Source organism: Petaurus breviceps, unplaced genomic scaffold, assembly GCF_028583685.1.
Source record: "Petaurus breviceps papuanus isolate PSGF00001 unplaced genomic scaffold, PetGlider_PUasm1.0 90808, whole genome shotgun sequence".
In the NCBI taxonomy this organism is placed as follows: Eukaryota; Metazoa; Chordata; class Mammalia; order Diprotodontia; family Petauridae; genus Petaurus; species Petaurus breviceps.
In genome coordinates this window covers 17,962,480-17,982,454 of record NW_027187349.1, presented here as the reverse complement: position 1 = coordinate 17,982,454, position 19,975 = coordinate 17,962,480, and the positions used below count along the sequence as shown (strand labels likewise).

At 36.6% G+C, this 19,975-nt stretch overlaps 1 protein-coding gene across 4 annotated transcripts in view; it reads right to left on the bottom strand.

The window, feature by feature from the left end:
- The window catches only part of CCDC18 (coiled-coil domain containing 18), a 106,931-nt gene that overhangs the window by 28,584 nt on the left and 58,372 nt on the right, over positions 1 to 19,975 (bottom strand). For all 4 annotated transcript variants that reach the window (XM_069070526.1, XM_069070528.1, XM_069070527.1 and 1 more), the window contains 5 exons: positions 16,194 to 16,328; positions 15,948 to 16,025; positions 14,430 to 14,546; positions 11,583 to 11,750; positions 9,872 to 10,014 (listed from right to left, as the gene is read on the bottom strand). In XM_069070526.1, coding sequence (XP_068926627.1) covers positions 9,872 to 10,014; positions 11,583 to 11,750; positions 14,430 to 14,546; positions 15,948 to 16,025; positions 16,194 to 16,328 — 641 coding nt within the window. The remainder of the gene's footprint in view (positions 1 to 9,871; positions 10,015 to 11,582; positions 11,751 to 14,429; positions 14,547 to 15,947; positions 16,026 to 16,193; positions 16,329 to 19,975) is intronic.

Here is a 19,975-nt window from a genome sequence, read left to right as displayed (position 1 = left end):
AGGCCAGGCATTCCTTCTAGAGTAGTTTTTAATTTTTACACATTTTTTATACACTAAGAAGATATTGCATATCTGGAGATGACTTAGTTATAGCAACCTCAAAGCAGATAAAGAATAGTAAATCAGAAAATTGGGAGGTTGCTAAAGATAGGCACAGTGACAGTCTGACAGCAAGGGAAGAAAACTCATAATTAAAAGCAAACAACTTTTAAATGTAACAATTTGGGGTTATTTAGCACAAAGGAAAAAAATCTGTATATTTGAAAAGTGACCCTTAGTCATGGAGACAGGGCTAATTTGTTTAGCATAAGAGGTAGCATGGCATACTGTATAGAGGTAATCCTAAGGCCAGAACAGCCCTGCCTCTGACACATACTGGCATGTGACTGAATCACTGAACTTTGCAGGGAGCTAAGTGTCACTATTAAGACCAAGTTGCAGAAAAGGTGCCAAATTGCAGTGGTAGAGGGAGTTTTCTCATCTGAGTTTCCCATACCAAAGAAATTCACACATTTAGATTTTATGACCATTAAGGGAGCTGATGAAGATTTCACTCAAAAATAATTTAAAGTTTGGAGTTTTGGGAAGATAACTAAATCTTATGTGGAATACTTTGTTCTCTGACCATGCCAGATAAGAGAGACATTATTGTCAAATATATTGACAAATATATTAAGACTCAGAAAAAAGATTCCAGCATTATACAAATATAGAATATACTTTATAAATGTTCTTTTGTTAATTTTCAAAATCTTATGGCACGTCTTAAACTTGTGATTCTGGAAAAACCTAGTCATTTTGTACCATGCTTATTTGAGAAACAGAGCTAAAGGAAGCAGTAGACAAGGTGAATTTTTAGAACCCTGATGCCAATTGCTGGCTGCTGCCATATGGGACTCACCACATATGAACACAGAAGACTGAGATTTATATACTGGAGAACAGTTTTGCCAGAATAGTAAAGTTTTAGATTACTGAAAGATGATGCAAGATGAAACTTAAAACAAACAAACAAACAAAAAAAACACACACACACACACAGAGCCAAAGAGGAAAAGAAAAATTGTCCTCTTCCTTTGAGGTAGAATACTTTCTAAAACAAGAGTTGGGAGAATCAATATACAAAGCACAATTTTATTTTAGTATAAGGTGAATTCTGGGGAAAAGTGTAAGTTTTGTTAGCTGAACTGTTATTTCTAATAGCATTGCTGGTATAGTAGGCACAGGTCTATTTTTGAGCAAAAGAAGGTTTTCTAAAACCAGGACTTTTTCTTAACAAAATCAGAACCACAATGTTCAATTATTCATAACTTATCCTTGCTACTAAAGATGTTGAATAGTTGAAAAAGGAGCACCCATGTTTAAAAAGAAAACTATGGAGATGGAGAATAGGCAAATAGAGAAAGGAAAAAAGAAAATTCGCTGCTGCTATGGAAGTAGCAGCTTTAAGCGTGAAACTATCTCCTCTTTGGTGAGGTTACTAAAGAAAAAATGAGAAATTGATACAAGAGAAAAATGGTTTAGTTCTTCATCAGAACTGAGAAACTAAGGAAACTGTCTTTTTAAAATTATTTTTATTTGGTTAAATATTTCACAATTCTATTTTTAAAATGTTTAATGAATTCATTAAAAAATTTTTTTTAGTTCCAAATTCTCTCCATCTGTATTGTTGATGTATTTTTGCTATGTAAGGGACATGAAAGATCTTGGGGCTGAATGTAATGTTAATGGGAATTTGCTTTGAAAATAAACTCTGCCTCCTAATAGGCTGAATGTAGTTACATGGAGTCTGTGGTAGGAGGAGTTTGCTGAAGGGTAGAGCAGAGCTGGGAGTTAGAGCTAGCAGGACTGAGAGGGCAATCAGGCAAGGAGTCAATTAGGCTCATGAGTAAAAGTTGTTTTTTTGCCACCTGCTGTGACAGCTACACTTATATTGGTTTGTGGGAAGGCTAAAGGATGGTGTGGCTCTCTGGTACATTGTGGTACATTAACTTCTATGTTGCTATGATGGATTCAGTTTCCTGGTGTTGGGATTTGGTTTTCTGGTGTCTGAAGAAATGTTTTTCTTCTGTCTTATTTATAGAGATCCTGTTATATTTTGCAATCAGGCACCATGTGGGAATATTTATAGTCACAGTTGGTATATTTACTGTAATCATGGATGCTGTGAATATTGCATTGGTGCTACACCATCCTTCCCATCCCTCTGCCAAACCTTGAGAAGACAAGCAATATGATATCGATTATGCAGGTGAATTCATATAAAACATATTACCATATTAGCCATATTGCACAAGAAGACACACAACCTAGAAGAATAAAGAAAGTGAAAAAAATATGCTTCAATCTGCACTCAGTATTCATCAGCTCTCTCTCCGGTAAGTAGATAGCATTTTTCATTATGGGTCTTTTGAAACTGTCTTAGATTAGGCCTATACAACATAAGCCCATGGCTACTTATGGCCTGTCAATGGATTCTGGGCAGCCCCCCAAAATTTAGATGATATAAAACAGGCCTGCACAGTATATCGCCCACAAGCCAGTTTGGTGGGCTGCAAGCAGACCATGGGTAATATACCTTGTGCAGACCTGGCTTAGATTATTATCTTGATCAGAAAACCTAAGTCTTTCACAGTTGATCACCCTTACAATAATGCTATTACTGCATACAATGTTTTCCTGGTCCTGCTCACTTCACTTTGAATCGGTGCGTATAAGACTTTCCAGGTTTTTCCGAAACCATCCTACTCATCATTTTTCTCAGCACAATATTATTCCATAACAACCACATACCACAACTGGTTCAGTCACTCCCCAATTGATGGGCATTCCCTCAATGTCCAATTCTTTGCCACCACAAAAAGAGCTACTATAAATGAAATTGTCAACTTTTAAATGCTACATTCACATATAGATTGTTTGAACTATTTCTATGAAAATCTTCATCTAACCTCTAACTCCTTAAGGTTCTACAGGATTTAGGATTAGTATTATATTCACTAATTTAACAAACATTTAATAATACCTAATATGTGCCAAGTAGGTAAGAGGATAAGAAGATTAAAAAACCAAACCAAACCCATAGTCCTTGCCCTTTAGGAACTTACAATCTCAATAGGTCAGCTTCATTATAAGTTTTAAAGGTTTTTGTAGGATACACTTAGAAAACTTACCATCACCCAGGTATAATATGTATTACTCTCCCTAAAGCTCGCACCAAATCGGCCTACTTATTGTTCTTCATGTGCATCATTCCACCTCCTATCTCCATGCCTTTGCAGGAAGATTGTCCCTCAAGACTGGAATGAATTACTTCTTCACTTCCAGTTCCTAGAATCCCTATCTTCAAAGCTTCAAGTTTCAGTAGAGAAGGCCTATCCTATCCTGACTCTCTCTAGCTGTTAGTAGTCTCTTGAAATTACTTTATATTTTTATGTGTATATAACACATGTGTATTACATATGTGTTACATATATATATCACACACAATTTCTCCAAAAGAACATAAGATCCATTTGTTTTGTATCTCCAGGACCTAGCAAAGTGTCTGACATATAATGTTTAATAAATGCTTGCTGGTTCAATCAATTGTATGGTTTCTATAAGAAAATGAATTGGGGAAAAAACAGCTAGTCAGTAAGTTGCCTTCCTGCTAACATTCTCCATGTAAGCACCTATTTATGTTCTTGAGAGCAGGAACTGCTTTGTGCTTTCCCCTTTCTTTTTTAATTTTTTAAGTTAAATTTAAATTTTTAAATATTTTTTCCAATTATGTATAAAAAATTTTAAACATTAATTAAAAAAATTTTTTTAAGTTCCAAATTCTCTCCATCTCCTCCCCCTCTCCTTGAGAAGACAATTTGATATAGATTACATATGTGCAGTCATGCAAAACATATTTCATATTAGCCATGTTGCAAAAGAAAATAGAGGACCCCCCAAAAGAAAGTTTTTTTAAAAATATGCATTCATCTGCATTCAGACTACATCAATTCTTTCTCTAAAGCGAGAGAAAGAACATTTTTTAGTCATACCCTTTGGAACTGTCTTAGAGCACTATTGCTGAGTAAGCTAAGTAACTCACAGTTGAGCCTTGTACAATATTACTGTGTACAGTGTTCTCCTGGTTCTACTCACTTTACTTTGCTTTGTTTATTTAAGTCTTCTCAGGTCTTTTTTGAAAGCATCCTGTTCATCATGTCTCATAGCACAATTGAATTCCATCAAAATCAAATTCCACAACTTGTTCAGTCATTCCCCAACTGATAGACATCCCCTCAATTTTCTAGGCCTTTTCTTTGCCCAGTTCTTTAAGAGCATCTCACTAAAAGGCCTGTTATTAACTATTTTTAGAGATATAGGTCCTTTTGCTTTTAAAAAGAATCTCTTTGGTATAGAGACCTAATAGTGGTATTGCTGAGTCAAAAGGTATATACAGTATATAGCTCTTTGGGTCTAGTTCCAAATTGCTTTCCAGAATGGTTGGATCAGTTCAGAACTCCACCAATAGTGTATTAGTGTCCCTATTTTTCCACATCCCCTCCCAACATTTACTATTTTCCTTTTCTGTCATATTAGCCAATCCAATCCTCAGAGCTGTTTTAATTTGCAATTCTCTAATCAGTATTGATTTAGAGTATTGTGACTACAGATGGATTAGATTTCTTCTTCTGAAAACTGCTTCTTCATAATAGCCTTTGACCATTTATTAATTGAGGAATGATTTATATTCTTGTACATTTGACTCAGTTCTCTATATATTTGAGAAATGAGGTATTTATCAGGGAAACTTGCTGTAAAAATTTTTTCTGAGTTTTCTATTTTCCTTCTAATTTTGTCTGCATTGGTTTTCTTTATGCAAAACTTTTTTAATGTAATTGAAATTATCCATTTTTATCCCATAATGCTCTCTATCTCCTGTTTTATCATAAATTCTTCCTTCATCCATAGTTCTAACAGGTAAGATATTACATGCTCTCCTAATTTGCTTCTGATATCACCCACTATGTCTAAAGCACATACCCATTTTGACTTTATCATGGTATACAATGAGATTTTGTTGTATATTTAGTTTCTGACAAACTGTTTTCCAGTTTTCCCAGCAATTTTTGTCAAATAGTGAGATCTTATTCCATTAGCTTGGATCTTTGGGCTTATCAAACACTAGATTACTGTGGTCATTTACCTAATATATTCCACTAATCCACAATTCTATTTTTTAGCCAGTATGACTGTTCTGATGATTACCGTTTCATAGTACAGTTTGAGATCTGGTATTGAGATTGAGGCTGTAGAGATAACTTAAGTGGTTTCTTAAGCCAGCTCTAAAATAACACACTAGCCTGGGAAAGTGTGAAAAATCATGGTCCAGGCGTGATTGATCAATGCAATCCATTTATTAATACCATGAGCAAGGTTTTTATAGAGTAATGAAACAAAGAAGGTAATTATAGGTCACTTAGTTTTCTAATACTGCTTTGTTCAATTTCAAGATGCCAGACCGTGATGTCAACTTAGGTCTTGATGATTATCATGTCCTTTGATGATTTCCAAGCCATATAAATAGGATCTAAAAAGTATGGGTGAGCTAACACCTTCTGGCTAGAATCCCAGAATAGGGCACAGCCCTGGATCACAGGATATTAGGAAGGCTCTGATTTACAGTTGCATCACAGAGAAAACCAGGACTGGACACGTAGGACTGGCCTCAGAGCTAACTATCAAGGACCAGCCTTATTCCTGGATTAGATCTTTTGGCTCCCTTCAAAGGTTACCCTTCTTCATATTTTGTTCTTCCAGATGAATTCTGTTGTTTTTTTTCTAACTCTATAAAATATTTTTAGTAGTTTGATTGGCATGGTACTAAATAAATTAATTAATTTAGGTAGAATTATAATTTTATTATATTAGGTTATCCTACCTGTGAGCAATTGATATTTCTCCAATTGTTTAGATCTTACTTTGTGTGAAAAGTGTTTTGTACTTGTGTTCATATAGTTCCTGAGTTTGTCTCGGCAGATGGACTCCCAAGTACTTTATGTTATCTACAACTATTTTAAATGAATGTCTCTTCCTGCAGGACTTTGTTAGTAATATATAGAAATGCTAATGATTTATGTAAATTTATTTTATATCCTGCAACTCTGCTGAAGTAGTAGTTAATTGTTTCAACTAGTTCTTTATTTGATTCTCTAGGGTTCTTTAAGTATATCATTAAACCATCTGCAAAGAGTGTCAGTTTTATTTCCTTATTGACTATTCACAGTCCTTCGATGTCTTTTTCTTCTCTTAGCATTTCTAGTACAATACTGAATAACAGTGGTGATTGTGTGTGTCTTTGCTTCACCTCAGAGCTTACTGGGGAGGTTTATAGCTCCCATTACTGATGGTTTTAAAAAGATGCTACTTTTAATTTATTTTTTTTGCCTTTTTTAGAGGGCAATTGGGGTTAAGTAACTTGCTCAATGTTACATGGCTAGTTTTTTTTTGTGTGTGTGTGTGGGGGGGTGTTAAGTGTCTGAGGCCGGAACCAAACTCGGGCCCTCCTGACTTCGGGGCTGGCACTTTACTCACTGAGCCACGTAGCCACCCCAAATGTGTTTTCTTTGATTGTTTTTTTGTTTTGCTTTTTGGAGGGCAATTGGGGTTGTGACTTGCACAAGGTCACATGGCTAGTTTTGTGTGTGTGTGTGTGTGTGTGTGTGTGTGTGTGTGTGTGTGTGTGTTAAGTGTCTGAAGCCGAATTTGAACTGAGGTCCTTCTGACTCCAAGGCCGGTGCTCTATTCACTGTACTACCTAGCCGCCCCCTGCTATTTTCATTTTAAGGAAAGCTCCATTTATTCCTATGCTTTCCAGGAATGAATGTTGTATTTTGTCAAAAGTTTTTTTCTGCATCTATTGATGTAACTACATGATTTTTGTTGTTTTTGTTACTGATGTGGTCAATTAAGCTGATAGGTTTTAGGAGTTACAATTATCATTTTCCCATGTAGGAATGTAAACAGTTTAGCTTTACTGAATCCCTTATGATTTCTCCTTCCTGTTTCCCTTTTTATGCTTCTTTTGAGTCTTATATTTGAAAGTCGAATTTTCTATTCAGCTCTGGTCTTTTCATCAGGAATGCTTGAAATTCCTCTATTTCACTGAATATCCATTTTCCCCCTAAGGATTATAGTCAGTTTGCTGGACAGGTGATTCTTGGTTGTAATCCTAGCTCCTTTGCCCTCTGTAATATCATATTCCAAGCCCTCTGATCCTTTAATGTAGAAGCTGCTAAATCTTGTGTTATCTTGATTATGACTCCATGATATGTGAATTGGTTGCTTATGGTATTTTTTTTGGCTGCTTATGGTATTTTTTCTTTAACCTGGGAACTCTGGAATTTGGCCATAATATTCCTGGCAGCTTTCATTTTGGGATATCTTTCAGGTGGTGACTGGTGGATTCTTTTAATTTGGGGGAGCAAAATTTGGCTTCATCTTTGGGTGCCTTCTGGCTCTAGAATAACAGGGCAGTTTTCTTTGATAATTTCTTGAAAGATAGTATCTAGGCTCTTTTTTTTTTATCATGGCTTTCAAGTAGTACAAATAATTTTCAAATTATCTCTCCTGGATCTATTTTCTAGGTCAGCTGTTTTTCCAATGAGATATTTAACATTTTCTTCTAGTTTTTCATTCTTTTGATCTTGTTTCACTGTTTCTTGATGTTTCTTGAAGTCTTTAGCTTCCATTCAACCAATTCTAATTTTTAAGGTATTTTCTTCAGTGAGCTTTTGTACCTCTTTTTCCAATTGGTCAATTCTACTTTTTTAAGGGGTTCTTCTCTTCAGTGAATTTTTGTATATCTTTTTCCATTTGGCTAATTCTGCTTTTCAAGGCATTCTTCTCTTCACTGGGTTTTTGTATCTATTCACCACTTGGCCTATTCTGTTTTTTAAATTGTTATTTTCTTTAGTATTTTTGATGCCTTCTTTACCAAGCTGTTGACTCTCTTTTCTTTTTTTCTTGGATCACTGCTACCCCTCTCCCCAATTTTTCCTCCATCTTTCCTATTTGATTTTTCAAATCCTTTTTGAGATCTTCCAGGAATTCTTTTGGGGTCTGAGAACAATTCACACTTTTCTTTGAGGCTTTGCATGTTGCAGTTTTGACTTTGTTTTCTTCTGAGTTTGTGTTTTGCTTTTTCCATAGTAACATAGATCACCATAGTAACTTTGTATGGTCAGGTTCTTTTTTTCCAGCCTAAGACTTGACTTTTAACTTTGTTAAAGTTGGGTTCTGCTCTGAGGGTGGAGGGGGCACTGTTCCAAGCTTCAGGTTTTCTGTACCATTATTTTCAGAGCTAGTTCTGGGGTCTGTAGGTTTTCAGTTCTTTCAAGGTGGTATGATCTAAGGAGAGGTGTAGTCCCTGCTCTGCTGGCCTGTGAGCTGCCACAAGCACTCTTCTTCGCCCTGAAACTGGGACCAGGGCCCCTGTACACTTGTAGCTACAAGTACTAGTGAGCTAGTCTTCCTCTTGGCTGTGGGACTGGGACATGACACTATGTATGGGCAATCAGATAGGGTCCTGCACACAGTGCCAGCAAAGAGTACCTAATAATCTCCTTCTAACCAGTTGCCCAACCCCCTTACTGTCTGTGGGTTAATATCTCCCAAAGCTGCTGCTGCCACTAATGAACTGCCTTCAAGGCCCGTTGCTTACACCCCAGCATGTCCTGTGCTGCACCATCTATATTGGGCTCCAGGTCTGGTCACCACCCCATGGAGACAGACTTTTCCTGCCAATCTCTTAGGTTGTTCTAGGGTGGTAAGTGGATTCACTCAAACCTTTGGTTGCTTCTGCTACTCTAGAATTCTATTTGAGGTGTTATCTTAAAGTTGTGTGTAGGGGTATTGAGGAGAGGCTCTGGTGAGTCCCTGCCTTTTCTCTGCCATCTTGGCTCCACCTTGCTCCCCACTACCTTCTATGGCCTTTGTATCTAGTAGGTGTTTAGCTGTGCTTGGTATGGTGAGCACTTAATAAGTCCTTGCAGACTGATTGGTAATTAAAGGTTCACTTTAGTTTTGCAAGTCCCTTAAGACACATGAAGATGGAAAACTCACGAAATTCACCTATTTCGAACACTTCTACTATGTGTGTGTGTGTGTGTGTGTGTACACATACCCTCTAAATAGGACACTGGCACCTTCAATCACTTGATCCACCTTGGTCTCCAACCTGAGGTGTGCATGCTTTAAGCTATATACACATGTGAGTGCAGCAGTGTGACCAGGTAGATGGAGAACTGGCTTTGGAGTTCATGAGACTTGTATTTAAGTTTCATCTCTGACATATGTCACCTAAGGTCAGTTAGTTAACCTTGGTACCCCAGTCACTTAAATTGTACCAGCACCCCAGATGAGCTCCCCCAGGTTGCCAGACAAGCTGTAGATGAGCTGCTGATCTACCTCTGGAGGGGGTCTCAAAATCAAGCATTCCTTCAACTTTTGAAATATCACAGGCCCACACCAAAATACACCCCAAAGCCACCAGGGGATATGCATACAGTTAAGATTAAATTATAGTCTCCAAACATAATCAAAACAAATGTTTTTACAAAAAATATTTAAGAAACATTTTAGGGGACTGATAAGCTATTGGGAAGGGAACAGCTGTAAGGCAGTGATCACATGCAGAATTACCAAAACACACATAAAAATATAAGAGCTTTATAATTCTGCTAAGATGAACAGATGTAAATCAGAAAATTTAAACAGGAAATGTTACTGTTTACCTCTATCAATGCACAATCTAAATTTGAAACTCATACCTTTATAGCTTTTATAGAAAGGAGAAATATTTAGGAATAATAAGGAAAAATAAAAGCTGTACCTGGCAGTGCTAGTAAGCTCAATAACTTTCTGCCTTTTTGTATCTGCTTCACGAGAGGCTGATTCAAGTTTCTCCTCCATTTTTCTCAACTTTTCTGCAGAAATTTCTTTTTGTTTTTGAAGTTCTTGTTCCAGTTTTGATACCTTATGAACAGTTTTCAATTTAGTGTTTTTAAAACTTTAAGTTACAGTTCAAGGTTTCCTATACTAGTCTTTACAAGAAAAATATAAAAATACTTAAGTATACTAACTCAAAATGGACTTCCCCCAAAATCAAACCAGGGTACAAGAAAGATACAAATCTTTAAAAGAATTTCTCTTAATATGATTACTCAATTAATAAAGGGCTCTATATTTGGCCCTGTTTTGCTCAAGATTTTTAACTGTGACTTGGATAGGAGAGCTTATCAAAAGAGAGGGTATGTTTATCAAATCTATGGATGATATGAACATGGGATGAATAATTAATACAGATGATAGATGAAAGGATCAGTTCCCAGAAATATCCTGACAGACTGAAATGCCAAGCTAAACCTAACAAGGTCAAATGTAATAGTATTACACTTAATCCTATTAAAGTCTGACACTTGGGTTTAAAAAAGTCATCTGCATAGGAGCCTAATGGGGGAAGACATTAGAAACAGTTAATATGTAAAAAGACCTAAAGAGTTCCAGTGGACTGTGAGCTTAATATAAATTAGCATAGTTCCATGTGCGCAAAAAACCTACTAAATCATTTGGCTGTATTCAGAGACATATTCTAATACTAATTCAAAATGAATGTGATTATCCCACTATATACTTCATGATCATAATGCTGATATCTTGAGTATTGTTCTGAAATACTAACAAGCTAGAGTGAACCTGGGGAAAGGGAATAAAAGGATCATTTGAGAGAACTGGTGTTAACTTTCTGCCTTTTTGTATCTGCTTCACGAGAGACTGATTCAAGTTTCTCCTCCATTTTTCTCAGCATTTCTACAGAAAATTATGATATGGCTACTCTGGGTACATTCTTAAATGAAAGATCTGGGAGGAGCTCTCTTGATCTCCATCCTCTTTAATTAGAGGGAATTAATGAAGTTACTGAGACAGAGTGTGGAAGAGAAAGGGCCTTAGAACCCTTGGGGAACACCCACAGTTAGCAAGTGTAATATGAGTGATGTACCATCAAAAGAATTAGAAAAATAGTGGTCTGAAAAACAGGAGAAGCAGGAGATAGCAAACCCAGAGAGCAGAGTATGCAGAAGCAGAGAGAAGATGGTCAACAAAATACTGTAGAGATATCAAAATGGCTGAGAAATGAGAAAAGATCATCAGATTCTGTTTAACTAAATGGTCACTGATAACTTTGGAGAGGGCTATTTGAGCTGAATGATGAGGCTGGAAGCCATACTTTAAAGAGTTGAGGGGTAAGAGAAGAGGAAGTAGGAGCACTAAATATAAACAATCTTGTGACATACATACTTTATGTATTTACTGTCCTCATTTTAAAAATGAGAAAATTGAGGCTCAGAGAGGTTAGGTGATTTTTCCATTGTAATGTAATGAGTAAGTGAATGAGAGGCACATAGAATAAGAAAGTATGGGCTGTAATCTGGACCACTGGAGGGATACCCATAACAACAAGGTCAAAGAACCACTAAAGTATTTAAAATACAAAATGAAATATCTGATACTTTAAAAAAAATTGTTTCCTACATGAAAGATACCTGTTTTTCAAGCTTAGCTTGAGAGTCTTCTAATTCTCCATTTCTTACAGTCTCATCTTGTAACATCTGCTGCTGTTGCTGCAAAGTGTGCTGCAAGATAACATTCTGTTTGGAAGTCTCTTGCAGATTGTGAATTTTTAATTTTAGCTCTTTCTGCAAACAATATACCTAAAAACACAAAAATTTATTATGATAATATAGTATTTCACAAGAAAAGCAATACAATTTCAGAACTGGATCTACTCAACTTACATAAAATATAAGGTAATACCTGGAAAAAATGCCTTCAATACAAAAAGTCCTCACCTACTCACTAGAATTTCAGGTGTTCCTATCTCATTGGGTCTGCTCCTTCTACTATCTAAGCAGGAGATAATAATAAATGTGAAAGAATGACATGAGTTGAAGTAATGCTCCATCATCATCATTCTTCAAACATTTAGAGGAGGGAATAATGGCTACATAAGAACAGAATAAGGAAACATATTCACTAGTAGCTTATGTGTGGTAACAAAATTCCTACCTGAAAAAAATTTATTCAAAGAAATTTTCTCTTGCTTAAAAGAATAGTATTGAGTAGTATTTCTTTATATGGTCAAGAAGGAAAATAGAATATCCTTTGGAAAATAAGGTGATAGTGGGGCTAGGTGGCGCAGTGAATACAGCACAGGCCCTGGAGTCAGGAGAACCTGAGTTCAAATACAGCCTCAGACACTTAACACAAAAACTAGCTGTGTGACCTTGGGCAAGTCACTTAACCCCAATTGCCCTCCCCCTGCCAAAAAAAAGCAAAATAAAAAAGAAAATAAGGTGATAAAAAAAGCAAAACTGAGTGCTGTGCATGACCCAAGATTAATCCTGGAGAGAAATTGAGAAAATATACCTCCTTCCATTCAATGTAGAGATGGAATAGTTTTCCTGTATTACATTGTCAGACTTGGTTGCTGCTGGCTGGTGTTATCAAACTACTTTTTTCCCCCTCTTTCTATTTTAATCTTTGTTACAAGGCATGGCTTGCTTGGTATGGAATGGGGGAGAGATAAATTCAGAAATAAAAATTTAACAGAAATTAAAGATATAAATATAATTTTTTTAAAAGATAGCGAGAGAAAAAAAGATAGAGAGAACTATAATCATGGGCTTTTTCATAAATGTCTAACCTCCATTCTTGGACTGTGCCAAAATTATAAAAACAATGGTGCTACCTAAATTAATTTACTGATTTGGTGCTATATGAATCAAATTACCAAAGGGGAACTTTATAGAGTTAGGAAAAACAACAAAATTTATTTGGAAGAACAGAGGGTCTAGAATCTCAAAGGAAATAATGAAATGAAGGAGGCATTCATAGCATTTTCTGATCTTAAATTGCTTTCCCTTCTGAGCTCTGCCTACTGAAGAAATAATCACCAAAAATATTTGGTACTGGTCAGAAAATAGAAAAGTGTTAGTGGCACAGACTAAACATGCAAGATTCAGAAGCAAGTGGAAATATTTAGACCAGTATTTGATGATAACATTTATGCCCAAAGGCATAAATTGCTAGTGAAAGATTCAATTTGACAAGAGCTACTTTATGGAAACCCTTAAAGCATTGCAGTAAAAACTGAAATTAGATCAACACCATATACCATTTACCACATTGAATTAAGTCGATAAGTATTTATAAACACCTACTATGTGATAAAAAAAAAAAAGTAAAAATAATCACAGTTTTCAATGGCTTAAAGTCTAATGGGGGAGACAATATGTAAACTCTGTACAAGAAGATGTATACAGGATAAATTGGAGAAGGTCTCCCAGGGAAGGCACTAGCATTACAGAAGATTAGAAAAGATATCTTGCAAAAAGTGGGGTTTTAACTGAGCCTTGGAGAAGGCTGGGAACACCAGAAGGCACAGAAGAGGAGGAAAAGAATTCCAGAAATGTTGTAAGTGAAACAGTTCTTGAAGGTGAAGGAACAACAAAAACCACCATGTTGTTGTATCAAAGAATAAGTAGAAGCGTGAGTAAGTTGTAAGAAGACCGGAAAGGTAAGAGGGGGCAAGTTATAAAAGTCATTAAAAGCCAAAGGGAAGATTTTATATTTTAACCTGGTGGCAACGGGAGCCACTGGGGTTTATGGAATGGGAGTGGAGGGATGAGACACGGTTGGACTTGTGCTTTAGGAATTATCAATGTGACTGCTGAGTGGAGGATGGACTGGCATAAGGAGAGATTTGAGGTAGTGAGATCAACCATCATGCCACTACAATAGTCCAAGTGTGAGATGATGAGGTACCATACCACACAGATAGCAGTGTCAGAGGAGAAAAGAGGACATATCTGAGGTGTTACAAAGGTAGAGTCAACAGACTTGGCAACTGATTGCATAGAGAGGTTAGAGCGTGAGGAATTGAGAGTTACACATAAGTTGCAAGCCTGGCTGATATCTCACTGCAATGAAATATTTTGGAATACATAATTATAATAATTTCTAACGGCAATATTTCTGGCTATGAAGCAAATATTACAAATTAGGGCGTGATTCATTATTTTGTTGATTGTTTAGACTTAAGAAATTGTTAATAATGCAGGTTAAGCTTAAAAGAACAAATGCTAGTTTCAGAGTTGATTTCTAGCAATCATGGAAACATTCAGGAGCTAAAAAGGCTCTTTCTTATGAGCTTGATTTTTACTCTTGCTTCACAGACAGAAATATGGTATTTTGTCCTTATTTTTCCCTCTTCCAGTCTTAGACATTAGTTGCAATATATAATTTTGGAAACTGCTTTGATAAAACCCCACTAGTCACCTAGAATCATTTAGAAGTATGATTCTGCACCTCACCCATAATTTGTAAATTACCTCTTCAGATTTCTTCTTTATTTGTTTTTCAAACTTGTCCTTGTTTCCTTCCAGCTGGCTCAAATGTGCAGCCAGTTCTTCTTTACACATATCCAGGGCTGACTCTAACTGTCTGACCTAGTCACAGGTAACAAAGTCAAACAAGTGATGCCTAACAAGAGATATGATTCATACAAGCCATTACCCCACCCCCACTTGACAAGTGTGCAGTCAGTGCTTGGCTGTGCTTGACATTATCAACACAGACTGTAAAGGATTAAAGAAATGTAGTCAATGAAACCTTGGCTATTAAAAACTTACCTCTGGAACGACAGCCTCAGGAATGCTGCAGGAGATTTAAAAGGACACAAAATAGGAAGGAAAAGAGCAGCAGAGACCAGAGGAGAAGCAGTAACAATGATTTAAAACATCAACAAGGGGTATCAGGCAGATGACTGACAGCAGGGACTAAAAAAAGTCAGCAGAGGAAAATGGAGTCCTGCAGTACAGAATGTGGGGAGAAGTGGCCCTGAGAAGAGCCACTGAGATCTCAGCAGCTGCTCAAGCATCGCTGTGTCATACAACAGGTCTGTATACGGAGTGGTGGATGACAGCCATTGTATTTCGGAAGTCTATAAAGACTCATTGCCCCATGCTAAAAACAAATCACAAGTATACCAGTTTTTATTTTTATCTTTGTATTCCCCATGCCTAGGCAAATGTTTGTTGAACTGAATTCTTAAAAATTAATATTTTAAAATATATTTTATTTTTATACCACCTATCCAATTGAATTATATTGGTATTTAATTGTACAGCTTGCTTCCTGAGACAGTATTTGGTAGTATTTTTAAAAAATATTCTTGCCTGCCAATATTCACACTGATTCAATCTATGGATCAAGTAGTCATTATGAAATATTACAGAAAAAAATTTCACTAAAAAGTTGACTCATTATGCAGGCACTATACAGGATTTTCAAACTCATCAAAGTTATAAATTTGTATTATCTGCACATGGAATTCTATTTAATTGCATATGGTTAAGTGTGGTCTGGTGTCACTTTTTGGTGAAGAATTTGTATACTTCGAAACAACTGGTGAAGGCTATCTTTTAAAAAAAAAAAAGTTGTCCAGAAATGAATCAGTTTTTAATCACTACCTTGATAGGTAATCCTCTGTTTGGCCTGGGTTCAGAGAAGATACCCAGGGCAGTCAGCCTCATGGATTTGCTAATAAGCCTTTTTTTTCCCTTTGTCTACCAACAGCTGTGGCACATCGCAATAAAAAATGTTTACAAGATGACTCTCAGCCTTTGTGAAAACATTATGTGCACAGTACATTCTGTTTATGGAAGTAGGAAAGCGTAAAATACAATTTAAGATTTAAAATAATTTTTAAATGTTAAAAAGCTAACATTCCAGAACTTACAAGGATAACTATCATGTATCCAAAAAGTTATCCAGAAAAAAAATCATCCTGCAAAGTTATAGATATCCAAGAGAAAACAAGAAAATTTCTTAAATGACAATGTACTAACTTTGATTGTTTCTTCAGATACTTGGTTTTGTAACATTTTCAAAGACTCATCTTTCTTGGTATTCTGCTTCTCCATTTCCTATAAATGCAAAGATATAGCCAACAATATGTAAATATGTATATAAACATTCTATATAATAGGAAACTAATAAAGAATTGTTTGGCTAGGAATTATAGCCATATAACAGAAAACAATATTTGAAAAACTGTTTTACTCTTAAATAATATCTTATAAACATGATTTTACCCCTCGTTTTTCCAGCAATAGTCTATCCAGTGATTCAAGATGATGTTGTTTATATGCAATGTCCTGTTGCAAAATGGACACAGTCTTCTCCTGTTCTTTAAATTGTTGGTCTTTCTTTTCTAGCTGAACTTGAAACTGTACACAAAAACATGATTCATTGATTAACACAAGATCTTTTTTCAGGACTTCAACATGCTTAATGTAATTACAAACCAAGGAAATACACCCTCTACTATCCCAGAACCTATTAGTAATAGAGTTTAAGAGAAAATATGTACTCAAGAAACAGGGAAATATGCATATATAATCAACAAATGTATATTCTATGAACTATGATCACCAAATTTGGAGCTGGAAGGGAAGAGATCATCAAGTTCAATCTCCTCATTTGACAGATGAGGAAACAAAGGCCAAGAGAGGTTATTTGGGCAACGTAAGCTGGTTTTGATTTTTTTTTCTCTTTTTGGTTATAAGAAGGATCACTGAGATGGGGGGAGGGCAATAAGTTGTGATAGTGTGATATTCAGAATCAATAATTATGTGAGATAAAAGGTACCAAGAAAATATTTTTTTAAGAATATTGTTGGTTGTCCTTTGTATCGAAGACCATCAAAAAGACATCACTATGTTGGGGTCAATGTATAGTGTGTCCAGCTGTGGCTGATCAGACCAATACAAGCTTGGAACACTACCAAAGATCAGGCACAAATAGTATATATGAACATTTGGAATGGAAATGTTTCTAAATTTATACATCTCAAATTTCTTTTGAGCTATTGCAATTCTGCTTTACTACAGATGCAGTCACACCATACTGGGAGGTCCTGTGCCAGTGCCTCCCATGGTTCACCAAAAGATAACAAAGTTTTTCAGCAAGACCTTGAAAATACACTTGTATCTTCTGATGAGTGCTTGTCTTGGATAAGTTCTCCATAAAGTAGTCTTTTAGGCAAACATACGTGTGGCATTTGAACAATGTGGTCAGTCCATCAGATTTGTACTCTCTGCTGTAGTGTCTGAATGCTTGGCAGTTCAGCTTGAGAAAGGACCTCAGTGCTAGGGTACCTTACCCTAACAAGTGATCTTCAAAATCTTCCCAAGATAACTCAAATGTAAGTGATTCAGTTTCCTGGCATAGAGCTGGCATACTGTTCCAGGTTTCATAGGCATACAACAATGAAGTCAGCACAATGGCCTATAGACCTTCAGTTTGGTAGGCAATCTAATACCTCTTCTCTCCCACACTTTCCTTTAGAGTCTCCCAAACACTGAGCCACTCTTCATCATGTGTACATCCCTGGAAAGTATTCCAATTTTTCCATCTGCTGTAACCAATGGTTTCACATATGGATAGTGTGGTGCTGGCTGGTGGAGAACCTCTGTTTTTTTGGTGTTAATTGTCAGGCAAAAATTAGCACAGGTGGCACAGAATCCATCCACACACACTCTGCTAAATCTCAGCCTTTGAGGCTGCATAGAGTGCACAATTATCTACAAACAAAAAGCCACACACTCACTCTCCCTCAATTTTAGTCTTGGCTTTTAGTCTTTTCAAGTTAAATAATTCACCATCAGTGTGATAGCTGACTTTGATGCTGTTATGAATGAAAAACCCAAGAGACAAAGTTTCTGGATAATTAAGAATCAATTTATTAATAAGGCTACCTAATAATAAATTGATAGTCAATAGTTTCCCTTGGTAACCAAAGACCCATAATGGAGACCCCATATCTTTATAAAAGAGAACACCCCTGATAAGAGAAAATCAACCTTGACTAGTGGACATTTAATGAGGAGGTGGTCTAGAAGTGTTTAGCCCTTCCTGCTGATGAGGCTTGATCATGAGACTCAGCCATCTCTAACAATCTACATAGAGGAATCCATCTTACCTTTTCACCTTCATGAGCTGGGTCACCCTAAATTCTAATGGAGAGTTACAAAGACAAGGGCCCATTTCCTTGGGACAAGAATTCACCTAAATTATATGCTGTTTACACTCTAAACAGAAGTAAAGTCTCCTAGCTGAGTGTGGTCTAGCCCAAGATTGAGGAGTATGTTCTCTGAGAGTTAGGCACATCTCATCGATCACCTATGTCCTTCAGAGACTGATTGAATGACCTACGGGGCTGGGCCCTAACTGAGGAAATAAAGGAGAAAAAAACCTGGATCTTAGTTTAATAATTTATTATCAAGAGCAAAATAATAATTTCTCTCAATGTTGTTTTGCTCTCATTGGAAGGTGTCCAACAACACCATTGAAAACATCATACTACTTTATTTCAGGCCTTGATCATCCCTATTATTGTAATAGGTTCTTTGTCAGTGGGTTGATTTCCCTGCTTCTAATTCCCCCTCTCTCTGATCCATACTATACAAAGGAAACAAATCATTAAGCTATGGATGACCATGTCATCCTGCTGTTCAAGAATCTGCAGTGGTTTCCTATTGCCTATAGAAGAAAATATAATTCCCTCAGGCCTGGCATTTAAAACTCTAGATAATCTGGCTCACACCTTCCTTTTCAAACTTTTTTATATTTCTCCCTCCTTTCATAGATGTTCTGCTCCATTCAAAATGTCTTAGCAGCTGTTCTTCTCCCATCTTCCTTTGCACAAATTGGCTCTCATATCTGAAATGCACTCCTCTCTCACCTGTGTTTCCTAGAATCCCAGCTGCCTTCAAAACTGAAGGGGTGGATTAGACTGTTCCTAAGGTCTTTTCCAGCTTTTAACCTATCAGCCTAACACTCAGATCAGGTGTTAAATCCTTGAAACCTTTCCTGATCCTATGGTGTAAAACTGATTATTTTGCATTTCCTCATCTGTGTATACACACATTCACCATAAATTTTTGTTCCAGTGCCTTGCACACAGGTCCAGGGCTAGTGTCAAGATCTGTGACCTCAGGGGTACAGGGATCTCCCTGGTAAGGAAACTCCCTCTACCAACACAAGTTGGTACCTTCTCAGCTTAGAAAACAAGGTCTTAAAGAGCTACCTGAGCACTGGATGATGAAATGACTTTCCTTGGGTCACAAAGTCACTTAATGTCCAAGATGACACTTGAACCCAGGTCTTTCTGGCTTTGAGGTTATAATGGTAAAGGGAATTTGAAGATCTTTCCCACCCCTTAATAGGCCTAAGGGAATGTGAAGATTTTCCCGCCCCTTCATAGGCCAAATGTAATCACAGGGAGCCTGTAGTGGGAGGAGTTTGCTAAAAGAGTGGAGCAGCTGAAAGGAAGCTGGAAGTCAGGGTAGTTAGAAGGGAGAGAGGATGTAGGCAAGGAGACAGCTAGGCTTGTGAGTGTTTGTGGGAAGGCTCTGGAATAGTATTGCTCTCTGTGGTGATAATATGTATTAACTTCTTTGTAACTGTGATGAATTCGGCTTTCTGGTATTGGGATTTGGCTTTCTAGTGTTGGATTCAACTTTCTGGTGTTGGGATTCAGCATTCTGGTGTCAGAATAAATGTTTTGTTTCCGTCTTCTATATGGAGAGTATTATATTTTGCGATTCAGAACTACGTCAGCATATTCAGCCACTGTGGGTGCTGTGAATATTGCCTTGGCACTACAGAGATCAGCTCTTTATCTACTACATCATGTTGCCTCACAAAGAGCAGATGCTTAATGTTTTTTTAGTTGAAAAGCACGTGGGTTATGCTCATATACTCTCAGAATATCAAGCAACTGAACTTCCTTTGTTAGAGTCAAACTACAAAAAAAATTATATTTTGAAATTCTAGGGAAGATTTTTGTAAATATTTTAAAACTAAACTAGAT